A 23076-nucleotide genomic window follows, 5' to 3' on the forward strand; every position below is an offset into this window, starting at 1 on the left:
GCAAAAGAACCCAACCCCCAAAACTTCTGTTGCCACAATCGCTCGTTCTACCTGTGGGGACATCGATGTGGGACCAATTAATTCTATCCTGGAAAGCAACTACCTAAGCATACAAGTAGACACGTTAGGATTGTTGCTTTAGGTACAAAGCTTCGTATGTTGTGTCTTAATAGAATTTGTTCTCTTTGAAGCTATTAAACAGTCACATGCTGTATGTGGTCTACGGGTGTTTATTTCAATCAAGACCTAACTAGACAAACTCGGTATTAAAGCTGGATTTAGAAGCGAGCTGAGAGACAGTACGCTAAAGCAGGAAAAAAGGTCTAAATTCATTAATTCAAGCTTTTCAGGGCCCCACCAAGATTTTTTTTTTCCCCTTTCTTTAAGGGGCCATTTCTTGGGTATGTATTTCAGACCTAGCTGTGAGATTTTAAGGCATAACTTTAATTTTCACAGTAGCTCCATTGATACACGCTCCTATCACGTACCAAATGGGACTCCTGCGGTTCAGCTCAACCCTCCTGTCAAGCGGACTAATGAGGCACTTGGTGCACAGCGAGAGAGGCAGTGCGGAATAGTTATCTCATTTTACTTCCTACGTAACAGCATGTCACATGGCTTTTTTATCTGGTGCTGATTCTTGGTGTCAAATAGTGCTTTGGGTACTGCTCTACTGCCTTTAAAATTCTAAACCCAAAATATAAGACCAGGCTTCCACAGCGAAACCTCTTCTCACCAGGCCTGGTTGTGCTGCTCCTAGAGCCTCGGCGGACCCAAGGAAAAGACATCCCTTTCACTCGACGTTATTGCCATGCTTGCACTCATAAAATTACAGACACCAGTATTAGTAAGGAGAGAAAAGTTATCTGTCAAAACAATGTTTCCTAATCCAATCCCTTTCCTTGCAAGGTCAATTAGAGCTTTCAGCTGACTTAGGAGGTGTTCAAGGCCACCAGTCAGTTTTAGAAAGAAGTACAGTTCCCATTTCCAGTGAAGGAACCAAGAGTTTTAGAGCCTAGCACAAATAAATAGACTTCTAAGCTTTCACAATGCCTATAAATTTGCCCCATTTTAGCTGACAAAGTTTATCGTGACAAATACACGGAAGAAAAATGCAGCTGTTGTAAAGACAGCGATAGCATCTTTCTTATTATCAAAATACACTAGATTCTGGCACAGTGGCTAAACTGATCACCAAAGAACGCCATGATTCTCATTTACTTCATCATACTTGAGGAGCAGACAACTGAAAAAGCCATCCAATTCCTGGCCCTACTTGTAAATGTGCCCTAACTGAAGCAAAGAAATCCACACTGTAGGACTTGCAGTGAAAAAACATAAACCTCATAGCCTTCCTCAACTACATGGCGATTTCTCCCTTTCTTTTCTTCCAGCAAACACACAAAGAAGAATTGCTTTACGGAATCATTATTTTACCCGTTAATTGGATCAAGAGCTACACAGTGCAGCCATGTTAACTCCATACTCACTGGGGAGTTTTTTTGATATGAGGAACCAGTCAAAGACCAATGCACGGCCTTCCTTGCACCATACAGGGAACACAGCAGGCTAGACCTGGCCCAGAACACGCGCGTATTTCTAACATGAGCACTTCTAGGAGAAAACCACGGTGCTGCACAGACAGCTAACACAGGAGTTATATACTGCAAGTACTGCTCAAGGCTGATAAACGGCCCCATGTAGTCAAGCGAAAAAGATGGTATCAGTTGCCCACAATTTTTAAAGAACTATTAACAACTATATGCCCAGTTATTAAGGCAAAGGAAAAAATACTTGTCCTGTCATCGCTTTGAGTATGTTTTGCCAGTGCTTTTATTGGGGCCCCCTCTTGGGGTTGGGATCTTGCTTCCTACAGAGGGAGGTCGAGCTTTTGCTCCTGAAGGACCCGATTTCCTGAAATACTGGCCACCTATTTTGCCTGTGAAGAGAAAATGCAGATTGTTATTGCAAGCACATCTAGTCCCAGTCTTGAGTTTTATCTCCCATTTTGATTTTCAAAATAGATTAAGTCTGAATGACCGATACTAGCAACTAAAAGTTGGCAGGCTTCCAGCCTGAGATGCATCTCATACCGGGAGCGGTAGGCCTGAATGGTCAGGGTTCCTTTCCCGTCTCTAGGAAACTGCTCTGGAGCTCGAGCTGTATCCAGGCAGGGTTTAAGTTCCTTCTATGCTTCCAAATCCTAAGCAGCAGCAAACTAACTAGCATTCTCATTAGCAAGCAGAAACAGCAAAGCTGAAGACAGACAGACAGGCATGATTATCGGTCCAGCCCAAGACTGGAAACTGTTGAGTTTAACCGCGCTCTCTTACGACAGCTGAAAGAGACAGTTGCAAAACACAGCTATGAGCAAAGCAAATATCAGACAGAGAAGGTTAACTCTAGTGATGACCTGAACATGCAGCGGAATAAAGAACTCTGAAAAAAGGCTGAAGGAGGAAAGGTTTGGGATGTGACTGACCAAAAGAGTTTTGGTGCTGCAGGCAGTGAAAATAGCTTGTGTGTTTAACTTCTGTGTTAGGAAATAAAAGGATTTTGCATGTGCTTCATAAATAAAGATGACTGTTTAAAAAAAAAACCAAAAAAACCAAACACCTGACATCAGCATCCATTTCTCTTTTTTTGGTGAAGAAGCTGCACAATCATAAATTCTGCCTAGCTCCTGGGTCTGAATTGAAAAGGAAAAGCAGTACACAGCACTAATCATTCAATTCATCTTGTAATTAGGATTAGATTAGCATCCTCTGATTGGACATTAAAAGCTAAATCAGGCGCTCTGTTCTCTGTGTCAGCGTTCAGGAGCTTTCCAGAATGTTAACCGTTTAGTATCGCTGCTGATTGTTCTATTCACAGTCATACTGTTATGCAGGAAAAAACCCTGAACTGATCAAATGATCAAATACGCCAGTTTTCCCAGTCAACTGAGCTAATGTCCTCGTTTTGAAATCATTGTTATTGAATAATTTTGAGAATTTGCTCCTCCTACAGTATACTGTAGTCTATACCAGCATGAGAAACATCAGTTAGGTTATGCAAATGCAAAAAATGCATTGAACAAGTAACAAAGAGCCAGCTTGCTCTTGAGGACGGAATACTTGTCTTAAGTAACGGCAATGTAGTAAAAAGCAGAGTCATTATTATCATAAAATAATATCTTACCAGGCTGCACCAGAAAAGTTTTATGTATTGTGGGTAACCTCCGTTGATTCATTTTACAGCCATCTTCGCCCATTAGGTGAGATTTCCAGGCCTGAAGTCAATTAGAAAGAAGTGATACTACAATATCAGCAAAATTAGCCAACTTTTATCTAGTCACTATGTATGCACATCTACTTTTTAGAACACAGGGAAAACAAGAGTTGTGTACAGACTTTACGGCAACAGCATTTTAATCTGCTCACTCATAAAAGCATGAGCACCTCATGACTTACTAAGTGAAACAGAAATTGATATAGATCCATTTTTTTTAATATAACTAAAAAGGTACATCACAATAAAAAACCCCAGCCAGATCCTAGAAATTAAAAATGAGTGACGTTCGTTTTCTTTTAAATCTTCTTCATTAACAACTGAGTTCAAATCAGGAAAAAGCAATGTACAAATAACATGGAAAATCTTTTCATCTATACATATTTTAAACCCAAAAAGTGTGGGCATAACTGCAAGGTTATGATAATAGCTAAAGCATTCAGCAACCCAAAGGAGTAGGAGCTGCTGTTACAAGAAAACGTGACAGCCTCTTCAAACCAGAGGCTACGTGAAGTCTCCTACAAGAATAATTTGGGCAGAAGCAAGGGAAAAAAGAACAATCCAAACAACACGTACGTTTCTCAACAAATGTTTGAGATTTGGTTACAGTATTTTCTGAGCTCCTCATGCCAGGCAAAGCAAAAAGTATTTGGAAAAAACTTGGTTTTGAGAACAGAAGCACTGCTCAACAGTCCCATTGAAAGGAAGAAAATGACATAGATTATGTATCAGCCATTGACATTTAACTGTATCTAATACTCAGTAGAGAGTCATTGGCTGCCTCCTGGATAGTCTTTTTCTGAAAATTAAATCATACACAGAAATACTTAAATATGATCATAATGTAGTGTTAGATGATTCATATAAAAGACTGAAACAGAGATGTTAGGTATTCTCTGAACAAATTGCTTTCTATATAATACTAATACATATTTTGAATTGCTGAACACACGATTTGGAGCTGGCACGTCAGAGATTTCATAGCATTAGGCAGTTAGAGGGAACAGCATGTAGACGCGAGAGAGAGGCCATCTCCACTCTCTTGACAATTACAGCAGTTCTTGCTTACTTCCTTCACGTCAATTTTTTCCTACACCCAAATCAACATCTTGCTGCAGTATTTTAAGCTGCATAACATCACTCTGAACCCTAGGGCTGACAAGCGAACTCACAGAATCTGGCAGCAGGTGGGAATTTGGAAAGCTGGAAGGTGCATCGCTGCCTATGCGGGAGGAGAAAGACCGACACCGAATAGCCCGCAGCCCTGTGGTCCCCACAGACACCTCTAAGAGCAGAAGACCCAGTTTCAAATATGGTCCCCAGAGCGTGAGATAGCCATTAGAGACCCCAGCAATAATCCAGGCAAGTTCTTAAGTCGTTGGGTAAAAGTCAGTGTTAGAAGAGGACACGAATTCAGTCCCAGTGACCTAACAACATCAAACCAATCTGCAAGGCAGTCTTACCTCCTCTCCTGGGGAAAAGTTGTCATGGCACAAGGGGCAATGGTTTGCCACATTTTCTGGTTTGGCAGCTGAAATGATTAGAAAAATAATGTAAGAATTGCAAAGACAGGCTCATTTCAAATACAAGAGGAGAAAACCTGCACAACAAAGAGCATAAAACTACCTCACAGCCAAACCAGCTCCTACGCTATTATCATTAACTGCTCTCAAAGAAGTCCCATGTTTAATCATCTATGTCAAAACGAGATCAAAAGGAACGATGCGGCTTAATTTGCAGGGATGTGGTAGAGGCTTTCTGTTCTCACTCACCCTCCCCACATACTTCCATAGAAGTGAAGCATTTCAAGCACTGGGAAACTTGGGCATTTATTCCAAAAGTGTTCCCTCCCGAGGATTTACTTAGATTTCTAAATCCACAGTGCAGTACCTAAACAGAAGTGGTCTGACTTGCCAAAGATACACGGTATTTGAAAGTCTGACTGACTTGACCTTTGAAGTTCAACCTTCCTGTTCGAAAGTACTCACGATTGCAAGTCTTGCTCTTAATATGTTTGGGCAACTCATCCTTTGGAAGGGCCTCACTGCATCGTTGACATTTCCCAAAGCTGTCCTTTTTATCACAGTCCGTCAACAAGTGCTCTGTCAGGCTTGCTATTTCCACCACCTGCAACAGAGCAAGAGGCACCCAAGGAGATTCGTACTGTGCCGAGGAAATAAGGATAGTATTGAACAAAACTGCTTATGTGGTTTTTGGAAGTTAAATCCCACTTTCCAAAATGACAAAGGGAAAATGAAACTTTAGTCCAGTTATTAATACAATTTATAATGCTGCTCTTTTCAAAAAGCACTACCCAAGATCACACAGTTGTGTTGCAGATTCATCTACCTTAGCGTTAAATACCTTATAGCGCCTTAAAACCAGAATAACAACAGTTAGTGCCTTGTAGTAGCTCTAGAAAGTTTACGCCTAACCTGTTTGCAGTGCTCACATCTGGTTAACACAGGGCAGTATTTCCAGTAATGGAGATCCAGTCCTTCCTCTGTGAAGGATTCGTCCCTTTCACCACAAAAAATACATAAGCTAGGAAAAAAAAATACAAACATCAGTAAGGTCACAGAGTGAAAGGGATGACCCCTGGTTCTTCTGTTAGAAACTATTCTGAAAAGTAGCTAACGTCTCAGTGCACCTTATTTTCCCTATATAGTGCTGACCTTAGGGATAGGGCATGAACAAATACTATTATATATTTTATGGTCAATACAACTATAAAGGATTTGTTCGTATAGAAAGACATAATTCCACAAAAGCGCTGAGAACAGCTCACTGAAATTGGCTTTCATGGCTCCAGAATTTTCAAATGCTTTCTCTATGCCCTTATCCTACACTACACAGGAAACCTACAATATATCTTTGCCTCATTTTGTCCTGGCAGCCAAATATTAAGCCATGGCAATTTCTTATCCCACAAGCGACTACTTGAAAGAAAACAAGTTCACACTATCCAAGAACTTAAAAAATCAACATCTAGGATTGCCTGGTGATAATTCCAAAGCTGTTAGAAGAGCTTTTCTTTTTCATTGTTTCAGTGCTGAAGGTATTGGTGTTGATCTACTGGAAGAATGTTGCTAACGTTATTAGCTTGCAGGTTGTACTAAGTGCTTAAGGTGATTAGAAGCTGCTCATCTAACTTACTTATCCAAGTAATTTGCAACAGAGGAATGATCATCTGGAATCTCTGCTGCTGCAGGCTGTGGGCTTTTGTTTACCTGGTAACCTGTAAAAAGAGAACTATTAACAAGATCACATTTTGATTAGCTTTTGTGCAGGCCGAGAAATACTGCTTCTCTGGGCCTTAACAGCAAAAAACCTAGCAGAAGCGTACCATTGCTTTTCAGTGGTAAACAAGCACTGAAAGACAACGTACCTGTAGGCAGTTGGGAAACTATTGCTTTAATGATCTACAACAGCAAGATATTTTAGTGATTATTTTCACATGTAGTAGATGATCTGCCTCAGGTTGGAGAGAAATCTAAAATGGTTTCAAGGCAAGCCATACCAACTTCTTACTAGAAATTAACTGGTTAGCTGCTGGTACATTTTCTTTCATGAACTTAAGGGTTACCTCTACGGCAGGTTGAGACTCAGCCAATCCGAAGCACTCAGGCATGTTTTTAACTGAGATAATTCCATTTAAGATAATTCCGTTTAATAATCCATTAAGCATCTACAGTGCTTCAAAGACATATTGAAGTATCTCTACGTTTCTTAATACTATTCAAAACTACCTACCTTGATTCTTTGGCTTCTGAAAATCAGGTGCTTTCTCCTATTGAACAAAGAAATTTAAGTCAGAAATTCCCTTAGTGAAAGTGATGCTTGCCAGGGAGAAAGAGAACAGATTATATCCTGATTTTTCTCTGGAATTAAAAGCTTAGAAGCAGAGCCAATGCATTACAACATTCATGCCTCTGGTCCCACATCAAATCTCTCAGGTACTGAGGCAGCAATCTTTCTAAGGTTCAGATATAAAACTTAATGGATGTGCAGTAGAGCATGCTTCTGGAGGGCCTTGATGCACTCAGTACAATTCCTATACTCTAGCTAGTAAAGAAACACTTAAGACTTCCAGAACCACTCTCAAATTTACCATATGATAGACAAAACTGTTATAAAAAAAGAATCCAAATGTTAAACTGTGTTAGGAAAAACAACCCCCCAGATTTTAAGCTGGACTGCTGAGGATGAAAGTCAGTCTGTGTCATGGAGTCTCCCTCTCTTTCTTTTTCTTTCTTCCTTTTTTTAGTTTATAATGAGACAGTAATGTTACTTATCTAAGCCTGTGATACCTGAGGAAAAAGGGATTTAATAAAAAAAAAAAAAATAAAAAAATCAAGCCCCAAACACCCTAACCTTTCCAGACTGAACTTCTGCTTGTATCTCCTTTAGAGCTGCCAGCTGACCTTGCAGAACTTTTATTTCTTCCTTCTTCTGTTTCTCTGCTTGTTCTGTTACTGCCTTTCTCTGTGCCTGTCAAGAAATACTCTTTCAATTACAAAAGTTTTTGAACCATCTGTCATATAGAAGAGATTGCAAAACACATCAGCATAGAACAGTGCCAGAAAGATCCTGCTTGGCTAAATGATCGGCCTGCTACAGTAACAGCTTCCCCTCCCCAGATTCCTCTGCACTAACCTGAAAGAAACACACAGCATTTCCTCTGTGCTTACTGTTTCCAAGACCAGCCAGCATAAAAAAGTATCTGTGTCTTTTCCAAAATGATTGTGTATTATTTCAGAAGTACCATCTCTGTATTCTTTGTAGGCTTTCTTCGCAAGAGCGAGTATATGTGATAAACTGAACACCAGCTTTTTACACTGAGTAGTGTCAACAACACACAAGATACTCTGCTACGTGTGTCACTCAGTGTCTAATATAGCTACGAAATAGCTATATTGCTCAGTCGAATGCAACGTTTAAAGTAGCTACGCATGTTCCACAGCCTTATGACGTACCCTAATTTCAGCTTCAGAAAGTTTACCATCTATTTTAGTAAATCCGTCAAAGAGTGTTTTATAGAGAACAGTCTTGCGAATGCTTGCATCAGCTGGAGGAAGATATTCCAGTATAGCAGCCCTGTGCTTCTTGTACATATCAAAGATAATCCGCAAGGCTACATCACGAACTTCGTAAACTCTGTGTTCCAAAGCTCCTGTTGCAAACTGGAAAAAAAAAAAAAGAAAAAATTATGCCTCTCTTTGTCCCACGTTTTTTAAGGACGTGCTTATTAGTCTAAGACAATTATTTCACTGCAGTGGGAGAAATCTCCACACAGACAGGTTTTTCCAAACACTTTTTGACCCAGTGGTTCCTTTTTTCTGTATTGGCATCTTGCTTCCTCACAAGGTTGTGTGTTGTCACCTCTAAGAGGCTCATAAATTCTCTTTAGTAATTCACCAAGCACTCCAAAACAAACAGACAAGCCCTAATAAAATGCAACAAAAAAAAAGCCTGATGTGCTGTAAACTCAGAATCCTACCTTCATGACGTTGCTGACGGTAAAGCCGGAGTTTTCAGTTCCCATGTCTTTCAAGAGGCATTCCACTAATTCCACTTGACTCATTGCCAGATGTGTTGGGGAGTTTGGTTTTAATGGTTGAACCAAATGAACTGGAACAATCTGAAGAGGTTTAACTTCACTACACAGCGCCATTTCCTATAAACATACAGAGAGTCAGTGTGCATGCAGGAACGCTAAATGAGGAAAATGAACTGTCTTTGCAAAGTAGAGTTACTCTAAGTTACTTACAGCAAGTTAAGTAAAATGGAATAAGCCTTGCACAAGAAGCAGCTGCTTATTTGTTACTTTAGCAGCCAGAAGATGCTCACAAAGGCTTTAAAGAGAAGAGTATACAGATGTTTGGTCTTGCTTTTGTCATCAGAGAGAAAGCCACTGAGAAATCGATAAAATCCGAGACATGCTCAGATGAGTTCTAGAACTGGACTGCAAGAAAAATTTCAAGAACTCCACCTTACACTGAACTATCTGAGGAGGAGGTAGATGAGAAGTGTCACAAAGGATACAAAGTCTTGACATGGCATCAAGATGAAATTCAATACTGCTTCAGAAGACATATGCCATCTTATAATTTCTCATTCTATTTTGTAAAGAACCTTAAGAGCTAAATTCTGCTGTTATTCAAAGCTCAATGTTTCTTCCTTTGCTGGTAGCAGAACATTTAATTCCCCGTTCCTGTCAGCTGACAGACACTCAAGCGGATGATGGTGTCCTGCAGTCCCTCTTCCTGAGGGCCACATGCAGCGGTCACTGGGTTGGCTGGTCTGGTTTAGGCATCCCCATTTCTAGAAATATGCGGCATCTTCCCCATACGCTTATTCAGGCAGCATATCATCTATTAGCAGCGATGGAAAATAAACACATTTTCCATCTCTCCAGGCCATGTCCAGTCTACCAACATACATTTGAAACCATGTTCTCATTCTGTTACAAAATCTGTTCTAGACAAGCCAAGCAGTAGTAATAAAGTAACCTGTCACCTTTGGGGTTCCAGTGACACACCAGACTGCTTCACACACCGCCACTGTTAAAATTTAGGTACTTCTACAGCGAAAGAGTCCTCTTTTCCCTCCACGTGCGGATGCAAGCAAAGATAAGTAACCCAGAGCCAGTGACTCGCTCCGCTCCACTCCTGGGACCGAATTGACACATTTTCACACAGAACTACTGTTCTTTCTTCTAAATTCTACTGGAAAAGAGAGCCTGTAATCTTCTTGCAGCTATTCACAGCTGCTCTTTGCTAACACTGAGCAAGGAATGGACTGTGTCTTTCAAAATGGATGTCTTTTTCATGCTTTTGCTAAGTCAACTTTCAAAAGTTGACTGTCAAAAACGCAATCAAATCACAACGCGGTCAGAGGAGTATGTTGTACCTTCTTGCTCTCATCTCTACAGATCACTCACAACCAAGAATGGAAGAGTTACACCCTTCTTGCATCTGCAGCAGCAGCCATCTCCACACACTGTCCCCAACAACAGCGGTGAGAACACACAGCTGGAAAAAACACTGCACAGACACTGAGTCAGTGCTACCACATTGCCTTCCACCTAAGGCATAATCCTTTACGGCAGCAAACTCTGGACTTGAAGTCAAGTCTGATTAGATGTTTCCCACCTGTAAGCTCTGTGACTTTCTTAATGCAAATCAAACCATAACTTGCAGAAAAACACCTACCTGAATAAAGTTAGAAGCCGCAAGGCGAAGACGGGATGAAGAGTCTCCTGTTCTAGAAAGCAAATTTGGAAGCGTTTTTTCCACACAATGAGAAGTTTCCAGTTTCCCTAGTTTGTGTTTTGGTATATACTGGGTAATGATCATTTTTAAAAGTTTCAGGGAAGCTTGAAAAACCTAAGTTAAAAAGAAAAAGGAAACACTGAACAAAAATACCACACAGATCCCTGTCTCCAGACAGTACTGTAAAGTCTTTTCTGTAGTTCTAAAGAACAGCAGCAATGGGAATCTAGAATTACAGGAACACTCTTAATGGAAGCTACTTCAGGCACCTCTCTTCCAGAAAACATGTTGCTAGGGCTTAGGTGAAAGGCTTCAGAATTTGTTTTATAAAGAGTAAGTCAGCTCTTGATTTTTTTCTTTTCTTCTTGTTTAGGGCTTATTTGAAGCCTAAGTCTCCTTAGGCTAACAGTAGTTTCTCAAATTGGAAACGAAAACTTACTTCATTGCTGTATTTCAACTTTACAAAAAAATAAAACAAACCAAAAACCCAAAACCCCAAAAGGCTCAACCACACTACGCATTTACTGCGTCAGCAGTTGCTTCTCAAGCTCATTACTCAGCCCAGGGCAGTATTTTCCATGCTGCTGAATGCTAGGCAGTGCCCAGTCCTTGATCCTATCTAAAAGCTGACATTTCAGTAGTTTTGGGGGGGTTTTTTGGTTTGGTTTGAGTTTTGGGTTTGTTGGTTTTTGTTTGGTTTTTTGGGTTGGTTTGTTTGTTTGTTTTTAACTTACTCAAAAGTAGTTTTACAAACTATTTGTTTACGTTATTTAAAGTGCGTTAATCACACGGTTCTGCAATTTTTGCTGCTAGTTCTCCACTGGAGCATTTCTTATCAAACATACTACAACTTACTGAAGACACTATGTCTTTGATGGCTCTCCTTACAAGAAAAATGGCAGCCCTCAGCATGTTCTTTAAATCATCCTTCGGAGTGTTTACTGACACTTCCATCAGCTTCTTATAGACAGCCAGTAAAGCATCTTCTCGATATGACCAAGTTTTGGAATATGCTCCTGAAACCTGAACACAGAACAAGTTTCTCTCTTAAAAGGTCAATGCTGATATTTCAATATTTATTCAACATTTATATACAGAAACAGCCTCAAAAGAATATATGAACTTAAGCACAAAACCCCCAGGTGTTTCCTACAGGAATCTGGCTTTTATTAAAAGCACATATTTTTGAAAAACCATGAGTCAAATGGATTAACAGGTCAGGCTCAAGGAACCGTTTCAGGCACAGTGATAGCTTCTCTCCCTACAAAAGACAGTGGCAAGTTATGGGTGTTCTGGTAGGGTCCGTACCCTAAAGCAGTCTAAAGGACACTTATCTGCTTAATAGCTCATCAAGTAATCAATCATAAAAGCTACAGCATCATGTAAACGCTGAAAACAGGCACCCATGTATCCCAGGTCCAATTTTAATTGCAGATTTTTAAGTAACAGATCTGAACGTGTAAAAATCATATCAGTAGGTCTTTGTTGATGGAGCGTGCATCAAATCAACTCAACAAAGATCACAATAATCTGTGTGTTTATTTTGTTGTTCTTTACCAGAGCTTCTCCGAAAACTTCAATAGCAGGGCTGGCCTCCCTCAGGGCCTTCTCAGTTAATGGCTCTGGTTCCCCAGTAATGCCACTTCTTGGAGTATCACTGATATCCTCTTCAGTCACCTCCGGCTCAAGGTACGCAACTGCTTCATCACACTGCTTACAAATAGCTGGAAGAGGTCTCTCGTCGTACGGTAGAGATTCAACCTAACAGAGAAGATAAAATTTGCTATTCTAGAAATGAGTTAAAGATGAAGTTGTTTCATCACTAATTGGATTCACCTCACTGTACTTTTCTCCCCTGTCAAAGCAGTACCGCTTTACAATTAAGCACAGATATTGAGGTTCCCATAATAACATCATGAAGAAATGGAATCAGTGCCTGGGAGTAAAACTTATTTCTTGGCTATAACACAATAAAACACACCCAAAATGCCTTCTGTGGAGGTGCACACATCTACAGAAGAAATCACCCATTGCTAGGAAGCCAGCAATTCACGAAGCTTTATTTGTTAAATTATTTTATGTCAATACCCTGTTAAGAGAGAACACTACTGCTACGGGAATCAACGCAGGTCTTCCTTAGCTTTGCCAAAAGCTGGAGCAGCAAAACCTGAAGATAACTAGATACTATGATTTTCTTCCTCTCTTTAGACATGACACCAAGACTATTACCCCACAACCACATTTCAACAAATTCCCTTGCTGCTGCAGATCCATCCAATGTGATCTCCAAGGAGATTTATTAAGCCATTAATGGAGCAAGCAGAACTCAGCTTCCACTATGTTGGTCGTGTGACCCCTGAGTAGGCATTTAACATCTATTTGCTTCCATTCATCTATTTGTAAATCAGGTATAATCCCCTTTTGCCTCAATCTCAATGAACATTTGTAGAAGCTTCCAAAGCAACTCAGGAAGGAGAAAGACCCATGCCAATTATTAGATGGGCACTGCTAAGTCATGCAGTCAATTCGAGAGACTATGTAAGCCATGAGAATAACCACAGAAGACCTCATTGTTTTGGAAGGTTGAATACAAGGTCATTTGGTGCGATAGATTTCTGCAGTAACAGAGGTACACTACTCACATTTTCTCTGGGAAACACTTCCCCGGAGGCTGTGGGATGAGTCACAGGAGGAGGAGGGGACTGATGGGGAGCAACAGGCTCAGTAGAAGTGGGACCTGCCGACTTCTCTTCCAGCAAAGGCTCTGCTTTCCATGGCTCTCCTTCTTGTGGTTCTGTGCGCTCACAACGAGGTGAATTTGTAGCTTTTGTGCACTGAGGATCGTCAGCGTAAATCGTAGGCTCCAAAGGCAAGTCAGGTGGTTTTCGAGTCTGAGAAAGGGAAGGAGATTTTGTAAAGCAAGGCTAGCAACGTGCTAAAATCAGAGTTAATAGAGCTGCAACTCTGACAGTCAACAAGATTCTGCTGCTTTCAAGTAAGTATCAGACCTCATGTGATCGTTTCCACTGGACGCAGCTTTATGAAACAATCGGAAAATAATTCTGTGTGGGTGCGTGTGTGGAGAGGTTTTAAAGCTTCCTGTTCTGAGAGCAACCTAAAACTCTATTTTATCACATTGGTTCTGTATGGTTAGCCATGATCCCAGCAAAAGCCTGTTACAGCCCTTCAAAATAGGAGGAAGTACCTTATGAGTCTGCATCGGGTAGCCCTGAAATTATGCAAAACATTCAGGATTCTAACGTCATTTGCTTGAGACCTTAACAGTTTAATGTAACGTAATTTATGGAGAAGTAAGCATGTTCACAAAATGCCATGTGCAAGTCTTTGGTTAGGGAAATCCACAATCCAAGTGGAAAACCTAAAATCCATACGTAACTGTCATAAAATACCTGTGTTACAATTCTTCCCTGAATTTCTTTTGGTTGCTCTGCCATTTCTATTTCCAACACCCACGTGACAAAGCCCCCTGAACTAGGAATAACAGTACCAACCATCAGCTCTGCGTCCAGAAGGTTGTGGAGCTCCAGTTGCTGATACACCTTCAGGCGGTACGCTTCCATTTGCTGTTTCTTCTTTTTAGCCAGATCATAATCCTCTTTCTCTACAGCATAGCGCTTCTCTACCTCATACCGTCCAAGCCGTTCGCCTACCTAGAAGGCGGTGTAACAAGTTAGCTTGGAATCACGTTACTGTACGTAAGCGTACATTTCAGTATTTCCAGCCAAGTTAAAATCAGATAGCTTGTTTTAATAAAGTCACTATTTTGAAAATATACTGGAAATCATTAGGATTCCACATGAATGCTAGTGTCCTGGTGGATCGCTGGAACACTGCTCGGCTTAAGAGATAAACAGTCTTTCAACAATACCTTTTGCAAGTCTGCGATCGCTTGTTTGAGTTTCTTGGCATAATCGTAGCGTTCATGATGGACAGCTTCGCGCTTCTTCTCATCCAGTCTACGGATTATCTGAGCAACTTCTGGATCCTGGTACATGTCAAAAGCCAAATCGTCCAGAGGCGAAATGGAGTCAGGCTTCCTGAAGATATAAAATGAATAAAAAACTTTCAGCTAATCCAAAAGAGACCAGGCTGAGCATATGTCTTCTCTTTTCACTAGCAGGGAACTAACGAAATATAGAGACTGAGAACTACTTTAGGCTGAGCAGATGTTTTGCCAGGGTACACAGAAAAGCACATCCTTACCCCAGGTAAGTTCCATCTAAGGCAGGATCATCTGATTTAATTCCTAAGTAGTGGTCTATCAGCTTCTCTCTGGAAGGCTGTGTAGGGGAGGAAAAAAAAAAAAACCCAAACCTTAATGCACACTCATCAACATCAAGTGTGCGTTCAGGACAGAAATTCTGACTTGCCACAATCACCATAAGCTATGCACCTTATAGTACTTATGTTTTGGGGCATATTGAAACAAGAGAATTTGGAGAGGCTGAAAAGCAAATGTTCCAATTGATTACGTTTTGTTTTTTGTATCCACAAATCGGGCTCAATTTTTGAGATCTTTCTTGCTTCGAGAAAACATTAAAAGAAAATAACAAGTCGATACCTGGCAGCTCTGCTACAGTAGAAACTAGCAGAAGATGATGCATTTCATCACCCCAAGAACCCTGTAACTGAACACGTGTAGCAACAGTAAAAAGACAGGGATGCTTTGCACTTACAATATTATTGCTGTCATTACTGTAGTCTGCTGGATCTCCAATAATGTTTATAGCTACGAGGGCAACCTGGGATAGATTTAAAGAAAACATAAATGCACGAGGTCATTACTTTTTCCAATCTTATGAAAACTGAAACAAAAAAATTGGAACAACAAAAAAAAAATAGGACCTGTGGTCTCCAGGGTGGTACGGAAGCAAAGAAAAGCACCGGGTGCTAAATGTACGTCATGCTTCATTAAAAATATATTACCAAATCTACAGACCGCGTTGCACAGCCATCAGTTGTTCCCTTTTCTGGTCTGGGATGGAAGTGAAAAGAGTCATTGAAGAACTGAGGCAGATATTTGCTTTTTCTGTATCAGGATGGCTGTACAACACCTCTGCTTAATGCCACGTCAGATCCTAAAGCCTAAGAGTGGCTTTGTAGTGACCGCAAAGCTGTTCTCAGAGGAAGTACTTTGTCTTCAGCACAGAGCCCACCGTGCAGTCTAAAACTCAGAATGAAAGGCAGGAATGGAACATGCACTTGACTCGTTCATTCTGGATAAGTTGCATGCACTTGGTCATGATTTCCAAGTTGCTTATAACCTCTTATTTGTATTTTCTGTTTTAAAAGAAACAAAAAATAAACCCAGGAGCTTTCAAACAACACTTTTAGCTTCTACAAATCAAGGGAGCGGATTTCTGTGCCTCTTGGGTACTACTGAAACTTCACCTAGCTTACCAGGTAAGGACTCTTAACTTACCTGACCGTATAAGTTGTATTTATTGACGTAATTTTTATGGAAAATCAGCTTCAGGTACTGGCCAACTGCATCCATATACACAGATTTTAACTCTCGTGCTTTGAAATCAGTCTTTTCATTGTCCGAGAGAGGGACATAACTGAGAAGGAAAACATAACACATAAGCAGGGGAAACCTACAAATACACAGCCATATTTTTGCTCCTCACTTAGTACTTGGGTAAGGTTTAAAACTCCCTCACAACTGAAACAATGCATGCTGTCATCCGACAAGAAACGTTCACCTGCATTGTGCCTCTTACACCTACGTCTTCAGCGCTGTTGCAGATCTAAGCAAGTACGGAATCTCTTTCCTGCTTGCAGTACAGCGTATCAATGTTGCATGCAAAGCATAATGAGTATTATCTCCTCCTGAGGCCTTTCCGATTAAGGTAATAAAACCATGCAGAACGTTTTGACTTACCCTAGTCTGTGAAACCTCTCTGACTGATAAGGAGCAAAGTATTCAGGCAAGCTTTCACTGATGTAGAACTCAATTTTGCTTGAAATCATGTACTGGTGAGCAAGCAACTGCAGTTTTCGTATTCGACATCTCTCCACCAACTGCAGAACAATTTCCTGTGGGTACTGACAGAGTCTGAAAACATACACAACTTCTTAATCATCTTTTTAAAGATGACTTCACTTCCAGCTTGAGTAACATTTCATAATGAAACTTTCCGCAATTATTATAGGTTAACTCAGCATTACAAATATTGTAAAAAGAAACCAAAGAGTAGAGTAGAAACACTCTTCTCTTCATTGCACACATGTGTGTGTTGAAGCACCCCACGCACATCTAGAGGATGTGTCGAGAAAGCTGCTTTTTTAATACTAAGCCAAAGCAGTTGCAAGCTCCAAGACTGACAAGAACAAAAATAGTTCCCTTTTTTCCTTTTAAAGGACTTTATTTAAATGTAACGTGATGCCTTTCGGTGACAACCAAGGCACGTTTTTCCCCAGGATAAGGATTTTTTAAGTAACTTTTTTGGTTTTATAATCAGATTGGTCTGGGGTGCTGTAAGCTGCTCTGCCCATGTGTGGTGCATCTCCCACTCAGTTTAAAGTCAGTGCTTCAGAACTATGCGCATTCCTCCCACTCGCGGTACCTGGGCGATCGCCATCCATTCACTGTCGGCGCGTGCACCATCAGCTCTTGCGCGCTGAAGCCGTCTTCGTGTCCTGATGAACTAACGACTACAAAACCGATCTTGTGCGGCATCCTGCAGAAGTGAGCCAGGCAAAGCGGTGATGTTTTGAGCCTGAGCTAGTCCCTGGAAGGACAATAAAAGAACACTGAAATGGTACAGTCAAAGAATTCAAACCTGTGGTCCATCAAGCCAGTAGGTGACGACTACAAATCTAAATTTTCTTTAATTAATATCGGCGCCATAAACCGCACCATGTTCTTATGCTGGGTGTTTCATTAGTGCTTCACGAAATGAGGGTTTAGCTAACTTGTGTAGCAGTTTGCTAATAAACTCAATTCAACCTGCTCATCCAAGATGGAGCTTGAAACTATTCAAGTTCCAAAACATGCATGGAAGCGACCCGTACCACCCTCTGCGTGCTTGAGCCGAAGATAAAAAACCCCGAACAATCAGGAAAAGGGTGAGTTTAGCCAAAAGCTAGCTGGCACCTTTTCCCAGCTATGCGCACGGCTGGGCCGCTGACAGGGACAGCGAGGCCGGGCAGGACAAGCGCCACAGACCGCCGCGACCCGCCACCCCCGTGCCGCAGGGAGAGTATGGCATTAATTGCGGCCCCCTCCCTCCCTCCCTCCCTCCCTTCTTCCTTCCTTCCTTCCTCCTCCTCCTGCTGCCGCTGCTGCTCCCCCCGGCCCCGGCCGCTTCGCCAGAGCAGGCGGCAGCAGGCCGCGGCCGGCGCCCCGCAGGCACCGGAGGGGTCGCGGCGCCAGCTCGGGGGAACGGCAGCGCCGCGGACAAAGCCGGGGGGCCCCCGGGGAGGCTGGGCCGTGCCGGGGGGCAGCGGAGGGGAGGAGCGGGGGAAGCGGCCGGGCCGGGCCGAGCCCCACCTGCCTCACGGCGGCCCCGCCGCCGGGTCTCCTGGCAACGCCGCGCGCCCGCCGCCGCGCATGCGCGGCCACCCGCACGCCCCCCCCCCCCCGTGCGCGTGCGCATGCGCGGCGGCGCCGGGCGGGAGGGCGCGATGGCGGCAGCTGCCATGGCGGCGGGGCCGGAGCCGCTGCGGGCGTTCCGGCTGCGCGGGTGCGGCAGCCCGCAGAAGTTCGGGGTGGCGGCCCGCAGCCTGCGCGGGCTGCTGCGGAAGGGCTGCCGGTTGCTGCAGGTGCGGGCCGGGGGCGGCGGGGCGTGCGGGGCGGCCCCGCCGCCTCTCACCCGCCCGCGGGGCAGCTTCCCTTGCCAGGCAGCCGCCTCTGCCTCTACGAGGACGGGACGGAGCTGACCGAGAGCTACTTCCGCGCCCTGCCGCCGCAGACGGAGCTGGTGCTGCTGGGCCCCGGAGAGAGCTGGCGGGGCTGTGAGTGTGGCGGGCGGGGCGGCGGGGCAGCGCCCGGGTCCGGCCGGGGCCCCTCGGTCCCTGGGCCGCGGCCCCTCGGTCCCTGGGCCGCGGCCCCTCCGTCCCTGAGCCGCGCAATCCGCAGGCGCCAGCGACATCGAGGGGTTCCTGGCCGCCTTCTGCAGCCGGAGAGAAGCCGTCGTGGAGGCGGCCCGGCAGCTGCTCTCCGACGAGCGGGCCCCGCGGAGGCGGCGGCTGCTGGCGGATCTCGTCCACAACCTGAGCGAAAACATCCTGGCCGAGGAGAAGGAGGACGACGAGAAGTGGTTCGAAGGTAGGGCCCTCGCCCGCAGGTTGCTGCGTGGGGGCACCAGGCCCCGCTCTGCTCAGGAGTTGCTTCCGTCAATTTAGGCTTCTTAGAAAAGTGGCTGAAGAATTTGGGAGTCCCTCTGGCTGGTGCCATGTGGCACCTGGTCGGGGGTTCGTTACATCGCTTACATCAGCACGCATTTTTAAGTTTCTTTTGAGTAGATGTGTATCTACGATCAGAAAATAGTAAAAAAACAATGCTCCCTGTTGCTCCATCCACGATCGCTCTAGAATACCTTTTTCCCCACTAACATATTCCTGCATCCGCAACCTTTTAACAATTTGCACAAAGTACGTTCGTAACTTGCACATATCGGCCACCTAACCTTTCCTTACATTTTCTTTATGCTTTCTTTGCAAGCTCCCCCTCCCATTCCCAAGTCATTGCTGCAGTTCTTCCTGAACAGCGTGGTTTTCTCTTCAGAATCTCTTTGCGTTCTGTGTACGCAAGTTAACGAGAAACATTTCACAACTATAATATCAGCTGCTGCTCTCACAGCAGATGCTCTGCGTGGTTCTTTTAAGCGCCAAGAGCAGGGTAGTCTTGAACCACTAAAAGAAAAATGGGAAAGAAAAAAACATCTGTGCATACCGAGTTCATGAAAAGAAGGGATAAACACCCAGCTAGGCAGAAGCACGGCACTAAGTTACAACGCAATCTAACTCCCTTTAGGTCTAGAGTCCAGATTTAAGAACAAATCAAGCTACATGCGATACAGTTGTGAAAGCAGAATACGAAGCTACATGAAAGAGGTAAAAGTTTCTCTGGAAGTAACTTCTTTTTGATCTTCTAGTAAAAATAATTCTGTGATCACGTATATATAAGATGCTTTTATGGTGCAGCATATTGATTGTAGAAAAGAGCCTCAGGCTGCTATAGGCATCAAAGAATGATTGGGTTTCCCCCCCCCCCCAGGTTAGTAGCTTTATTTCAAACGTTCATCCTACAGCAAGAGATGCATATAAAAGGATAATTGACCTGATGTCAGATAAACTCAAATCTGTGAAGTACAACGGCTGCTACTTTGACAGAAGAGAGGAGGAAGCGGTCCGCCTGTGCACTGCGGAGGGCTGGTTCTCCTGTCAGGTAAGCTCGGCCCTTTCTAAAGCTGGGAGTCTTGGTTCCAGCAAGTGGTGGCATGGCTTGCAGGGACAGTAGAGGAAGGAAAAAGAAACGGTGCTCTTGACCTTGGCCGCTTGCATTGCGCAGCGTCACGTGTGGCGGGGTGACGTTGCAGCGTGCGCGATCTGTCTTCGGTTAGTTCCAGCGAGTGTGGTGAGCAACACGCCTTTCATTGTAGCCGTCTGGTTTTACAGGGACCTTTCGACAGCGCCGACTGCCCGTGCAAGCATTCCATCAACCCCTACGGTAACAGGGAAAGCAGAATCCTCTTCAGTACCTGGAATCTCGATCACATGTACGTACAAAGCATTCATCCACGCTCGGCTGTCCCGCACCCTTATCTTGGGCGGGAAGGGCGCAGGCATTGAGTCTTTACCTCCTCCTTCCCCACACCGTGCAGTTAGCTCCCCTACGAGCAGTGCCTTGTGATAAAAGATGCTTGGATGCTGCAGCTGTTTCTGGTAATGTAAAATCCTGAAAAAGGATCATAATGCTGCCTCTCATTAGCTGCTTTGCTTCTGTTCAGATTTTCTTTGTGTGGAAGTATACCCCTCCTTGCCACGTCATCCTTTGTGAAGGCTCCTCTCTGGCAAAAACCCTCAGACCCATTTTCAGGCATTGTGTGTGCATGAAGCAAACAGGATTTGCTAATCTAATTTCCTCGGGGAGGGAGGGGGGGAAATCATAAACCTAGTTATGGTGAAAGAATTCAAATTCTGCCTGGCTCTAAAAGGAAGGTGGAGGCTTGATTGTTATGAAAAAACTTCTGATGACAATATTGTTTTCTCTTTTGTGTACTGAAGAATAGAGAAGAAACGCGCTGTTGTCCCGGAACTGGCAGAAGCTGTCAAAACACGAGATGGAAGAGAAGTGAACTGGGAATACTTCTATCAGCTGCTGTTTACCGTGGATAATTTAAAACTTGTACATATTGCTTGTCATAAGAAAACCAATCATAATCTCAGCTGTGACAAAACTAAAATTTACAGAAAAAGGAAGCAAAACCACAAGATTTCATAGTGCTACCTCTGGAAGCGACTGCTGCTTTTTTCAAAATCATGTCACGTAGTATCATTTTTAAATAGCTCTGGTTTCTTAAACAAAAACTTATTTAAGAGTCCCTGGCAAAAGAGACTTGCTAAGTAATTCAACTGCAGTCTCACAAAGCATACATTTATATCGTGCCTAACTCTACCCTCCCGCCTTCTCACTTACTGCTACCCTTCCTCAGATCACGCTGTGTTAAGCGTGATAAAATACAGCTGTGAGTCAGAGTATAAAAAGGAGGCCAGAGGCTGACGCTGGCTCTGCCGCCCTACAATCTCTTCCTTGCCGTGACAAACGCAGGCCCAAAACTCACAGTACACAGAAAGGAAACTTAGACAAAACATCTCTTAAAAACTACTCTGAGGGGACTTGCAGGTTTGTACTTCTCTGAATGATAAGCCAAACAAAGAATACTTTTGGATAATTATTTTGCTCTGTGCCTTTTCCAGGCAGGCAACCACCATACCTCAGGTATGCCAAGGGGCAATTCAGTGACAAGAGCTGCTGGCTCCTCTGTACCAAAATAACCCGCGCTCATCTGCAGCCACCCCTTTTCTGCCGCTTTGGACGTGCCTCTCTTGCAAGGAAGAGCAAGGCCGTGGCATATCTTTGCTTTTACCGCCTTTGTTCTTCGTCAGCTTTCCTATCGATTTCCCTCTCCTTTCAAACAGTTTCTGCCTCTTTAGCTTGAGTTTGCTTGAAGCAATGCAAGCAACGTTACCGTGTTATAATCATGTTTACCTGCTGCTGTAGAGCATGTCGGTTTTGTAAAACACTCCCTACCTCAGGTAACAAAATACAAATAGATCAATTTTTACTTGAATTTTTTAAGTATCAGCTGACAGCAACTGAACTTCCAGGGACTGTCAGTGTAAACGATGTTTATTTTTTTTTTTAATAAAAAAATTACCACCATCTTTCTGTGTGCATATCTGGGGGTGGAGGTGCAGGAGTGGTTAATCAGGTGTCACATAGCATGGCCGATACAGACTAGAAAGACTGAGCGCAGGGAAACGTGATTACAAATGGAGCACTAGCTACTTACTGCAGTGTAAATAACGTCACTCATCTCTAGGGAAGAGCTCCGCTTTCCCCCATATCATTGGTCCTCTTTCTTAGCCAGGCAAGTCCAGCCGGTCCACACAGAATTGTACTGAGATGGTATTGCTGTGCGAGCGTAACTTCCTAGGTCTTGGAAATGCGGGAGCTTTGCTACAGAGAGCAAACCGCTTACTTTAAACAACGAACTTGATCCCCCCCCTCCCACCCCCAACCATTTCAGTATGAAAAGTAGGTGCATTTTAAATACAGGATTTCTAGTACCCATGCATTGCATCGATCCCTCCAGGTTGCCTTACCGAATATACCTCATCGGTGACTGAGATGAAATGCATGCTATACTCTTGACATTGGGGAAGGCATCACAGCTAAGATTCTGATGACAAACATAATGTCACTGTATGGCACACTTCCTACAAACTGAAAATCACCATTTTACACGGTGCTGAAACGAAAATGAACGCTTGCGTGTGCAGACGTGTTTGCTAGAAAGAGACGGTAACAAATACAGTGTTAAGGAAAGCTGGGAGAGCTCCTTCAAGATGGAGTTGTGCTGAAAACCATGAATAGGCCATTAAAAAATTAGATTTTTCTGTGTTACAGAATTAGAGTGAAAAGGAGCCAAGAAATATCGTTGACAGAAACAATGCATCAGCTGGAGTGGAAATGTGAATAAATTAACATGTCATGCATATACAATTTGTTTGGCTTACAACTTTTGAATGTTTAACAGGCTATAGCTGTAGAAATTAATATTTATTTAAACCATCTGCTGATAACATTTTCTCTATATTTTTAGAAATGTAGAAGAAACTATTTATAACAATAAAGATCTGGAAGCTTATTGCATAATCACATTTTCAAAGAAGCATTATCATAAACATCGGGTGAGTGAACAGTTCCCGAAATCATCTGAGGTTGCTCATTATTTTCTAAAAACGCGGGCCAAAATAACAAGTTTGGTGGACTGACCCA

General features: G+C 43.2%; 2 protein-coding genes across 2 annotated transcripts; one reads left to right on the top strand and one right to left on the bottom strand.

Moving 5' to 3' along the window:
* Window positions 1-1802: 1802 nt before the first annotated feature.
* CEP104 (centrosomal protein 104) lies at window positions 1803-17247 on the bottom strand. The gene is made up of 21 exons (XM_009493067.2): window positions 17135-17247; window positions 16450-16623; window positions 15988-16126; window positions 15242-15307; window positions 14769-14845; window positions 14434-14602; window positions 14057-14215; window positions 13187-13435; window positions 12102-12305; window positions 11400-11567; window positions 10485-10658; window positions 8771-8947; window positions 8247-8453; window positions 7645-7761; window positions 7024-7060; window positions 6427-6508; window positions 5706-5814; window positions 5259-5397; window positions 4734-4801; window positions 3181-3271; window positions 1803-1939 (listed from the first exon to the last, which is right to left on the bottom strand). Exons 1-21 carry the CDS (start codon window positions 17245-17247, stop codon window positions 1803-1805), a joined length of 2856 nt encoding a protein of 951 aa, XP_009491342.2.
* Window positions 17248-18209: 962 nt separating this feature from the next.
* Window positions 18210-22040, top strand: DFFB (DNA fragmentation factor subunit beta). Its single transcript, XM_075721556.1, has 7 exons — window positions 18210-18332; window positions 18398-18524; window positions 18649-18837; window positions 19546-19625; window positions 19789-19959; window positions 20190-20290; window positions 20799-22040. Exons 1-7 carry the CDS (start codon window positions 18210-18212, stop codon window positions 21013-21015), a joined length of 1008 nt encoding a protein of 335 aa, XP_075577671.1. The 3' UTR covers window positions 21016-22040.
* Window positions 22041-23076: the final 1036 nt, after the last annotated feature.

This window comes from Pelecanus crispus, chromosome 15, assembly GCF_030463565.1.
Source record: "Pelecanus crispus isolate bPelCri1 chromosome 15, bPelCri1.pri, whole genome shotgun sequence".
NCBI lineage: Eukaryota > Metazoa > Chordata > Aves > Pelecaniformes > Pelecanidae > Pelecanus > Pelecanus crispus.

Bases quoted from the DNA above. Each gene is read 5' to 3' on its own strand.
- CEP104 (XM_009493067.2), bottom strand. From the start codon at position 17,247: ATGCCGCACAAGATCGGTTTTGTAGTCGTTAGTTCATCAGGACACGAA. The intron at 15,308-15,987 runs GTAAGTTAAGAG...AATCTATCCCAG, and splicing joins AATACAACTTATACGGTCAG to GTTGCCCTCGTAGCTATAAA. The intron at 14,846-15,241 runs GTAAGTGCAAAG...TCCCCTACACAG, and splicing joins GTAATGACAGCAATAATATT to CCTTCCAGAGAGAAGCTGAT.
- DFFB (XM_075721556.1), top strand. From the start codon at position 18,210: ATGGCGGCGGGGCCGGAGCCGCTGCGGGCGTTCCGGCTGCGCGGGTGC. The intron at 18,838-19,545 runs GTAGGGCCCTCG...AACTCCCTTTAG, and splicing joins CGACGAGAAGTGGTTCGAAG to GTCTAGAGTCCAGATTTAAG. The intron at 19,960-20,189 runs GTAAGCTCGGCC...CTGGTTTTACAG, and splicing joins AGGGCTGGTTCTCCTGTCAG to GGACCTTTCGACAGCGCCGA.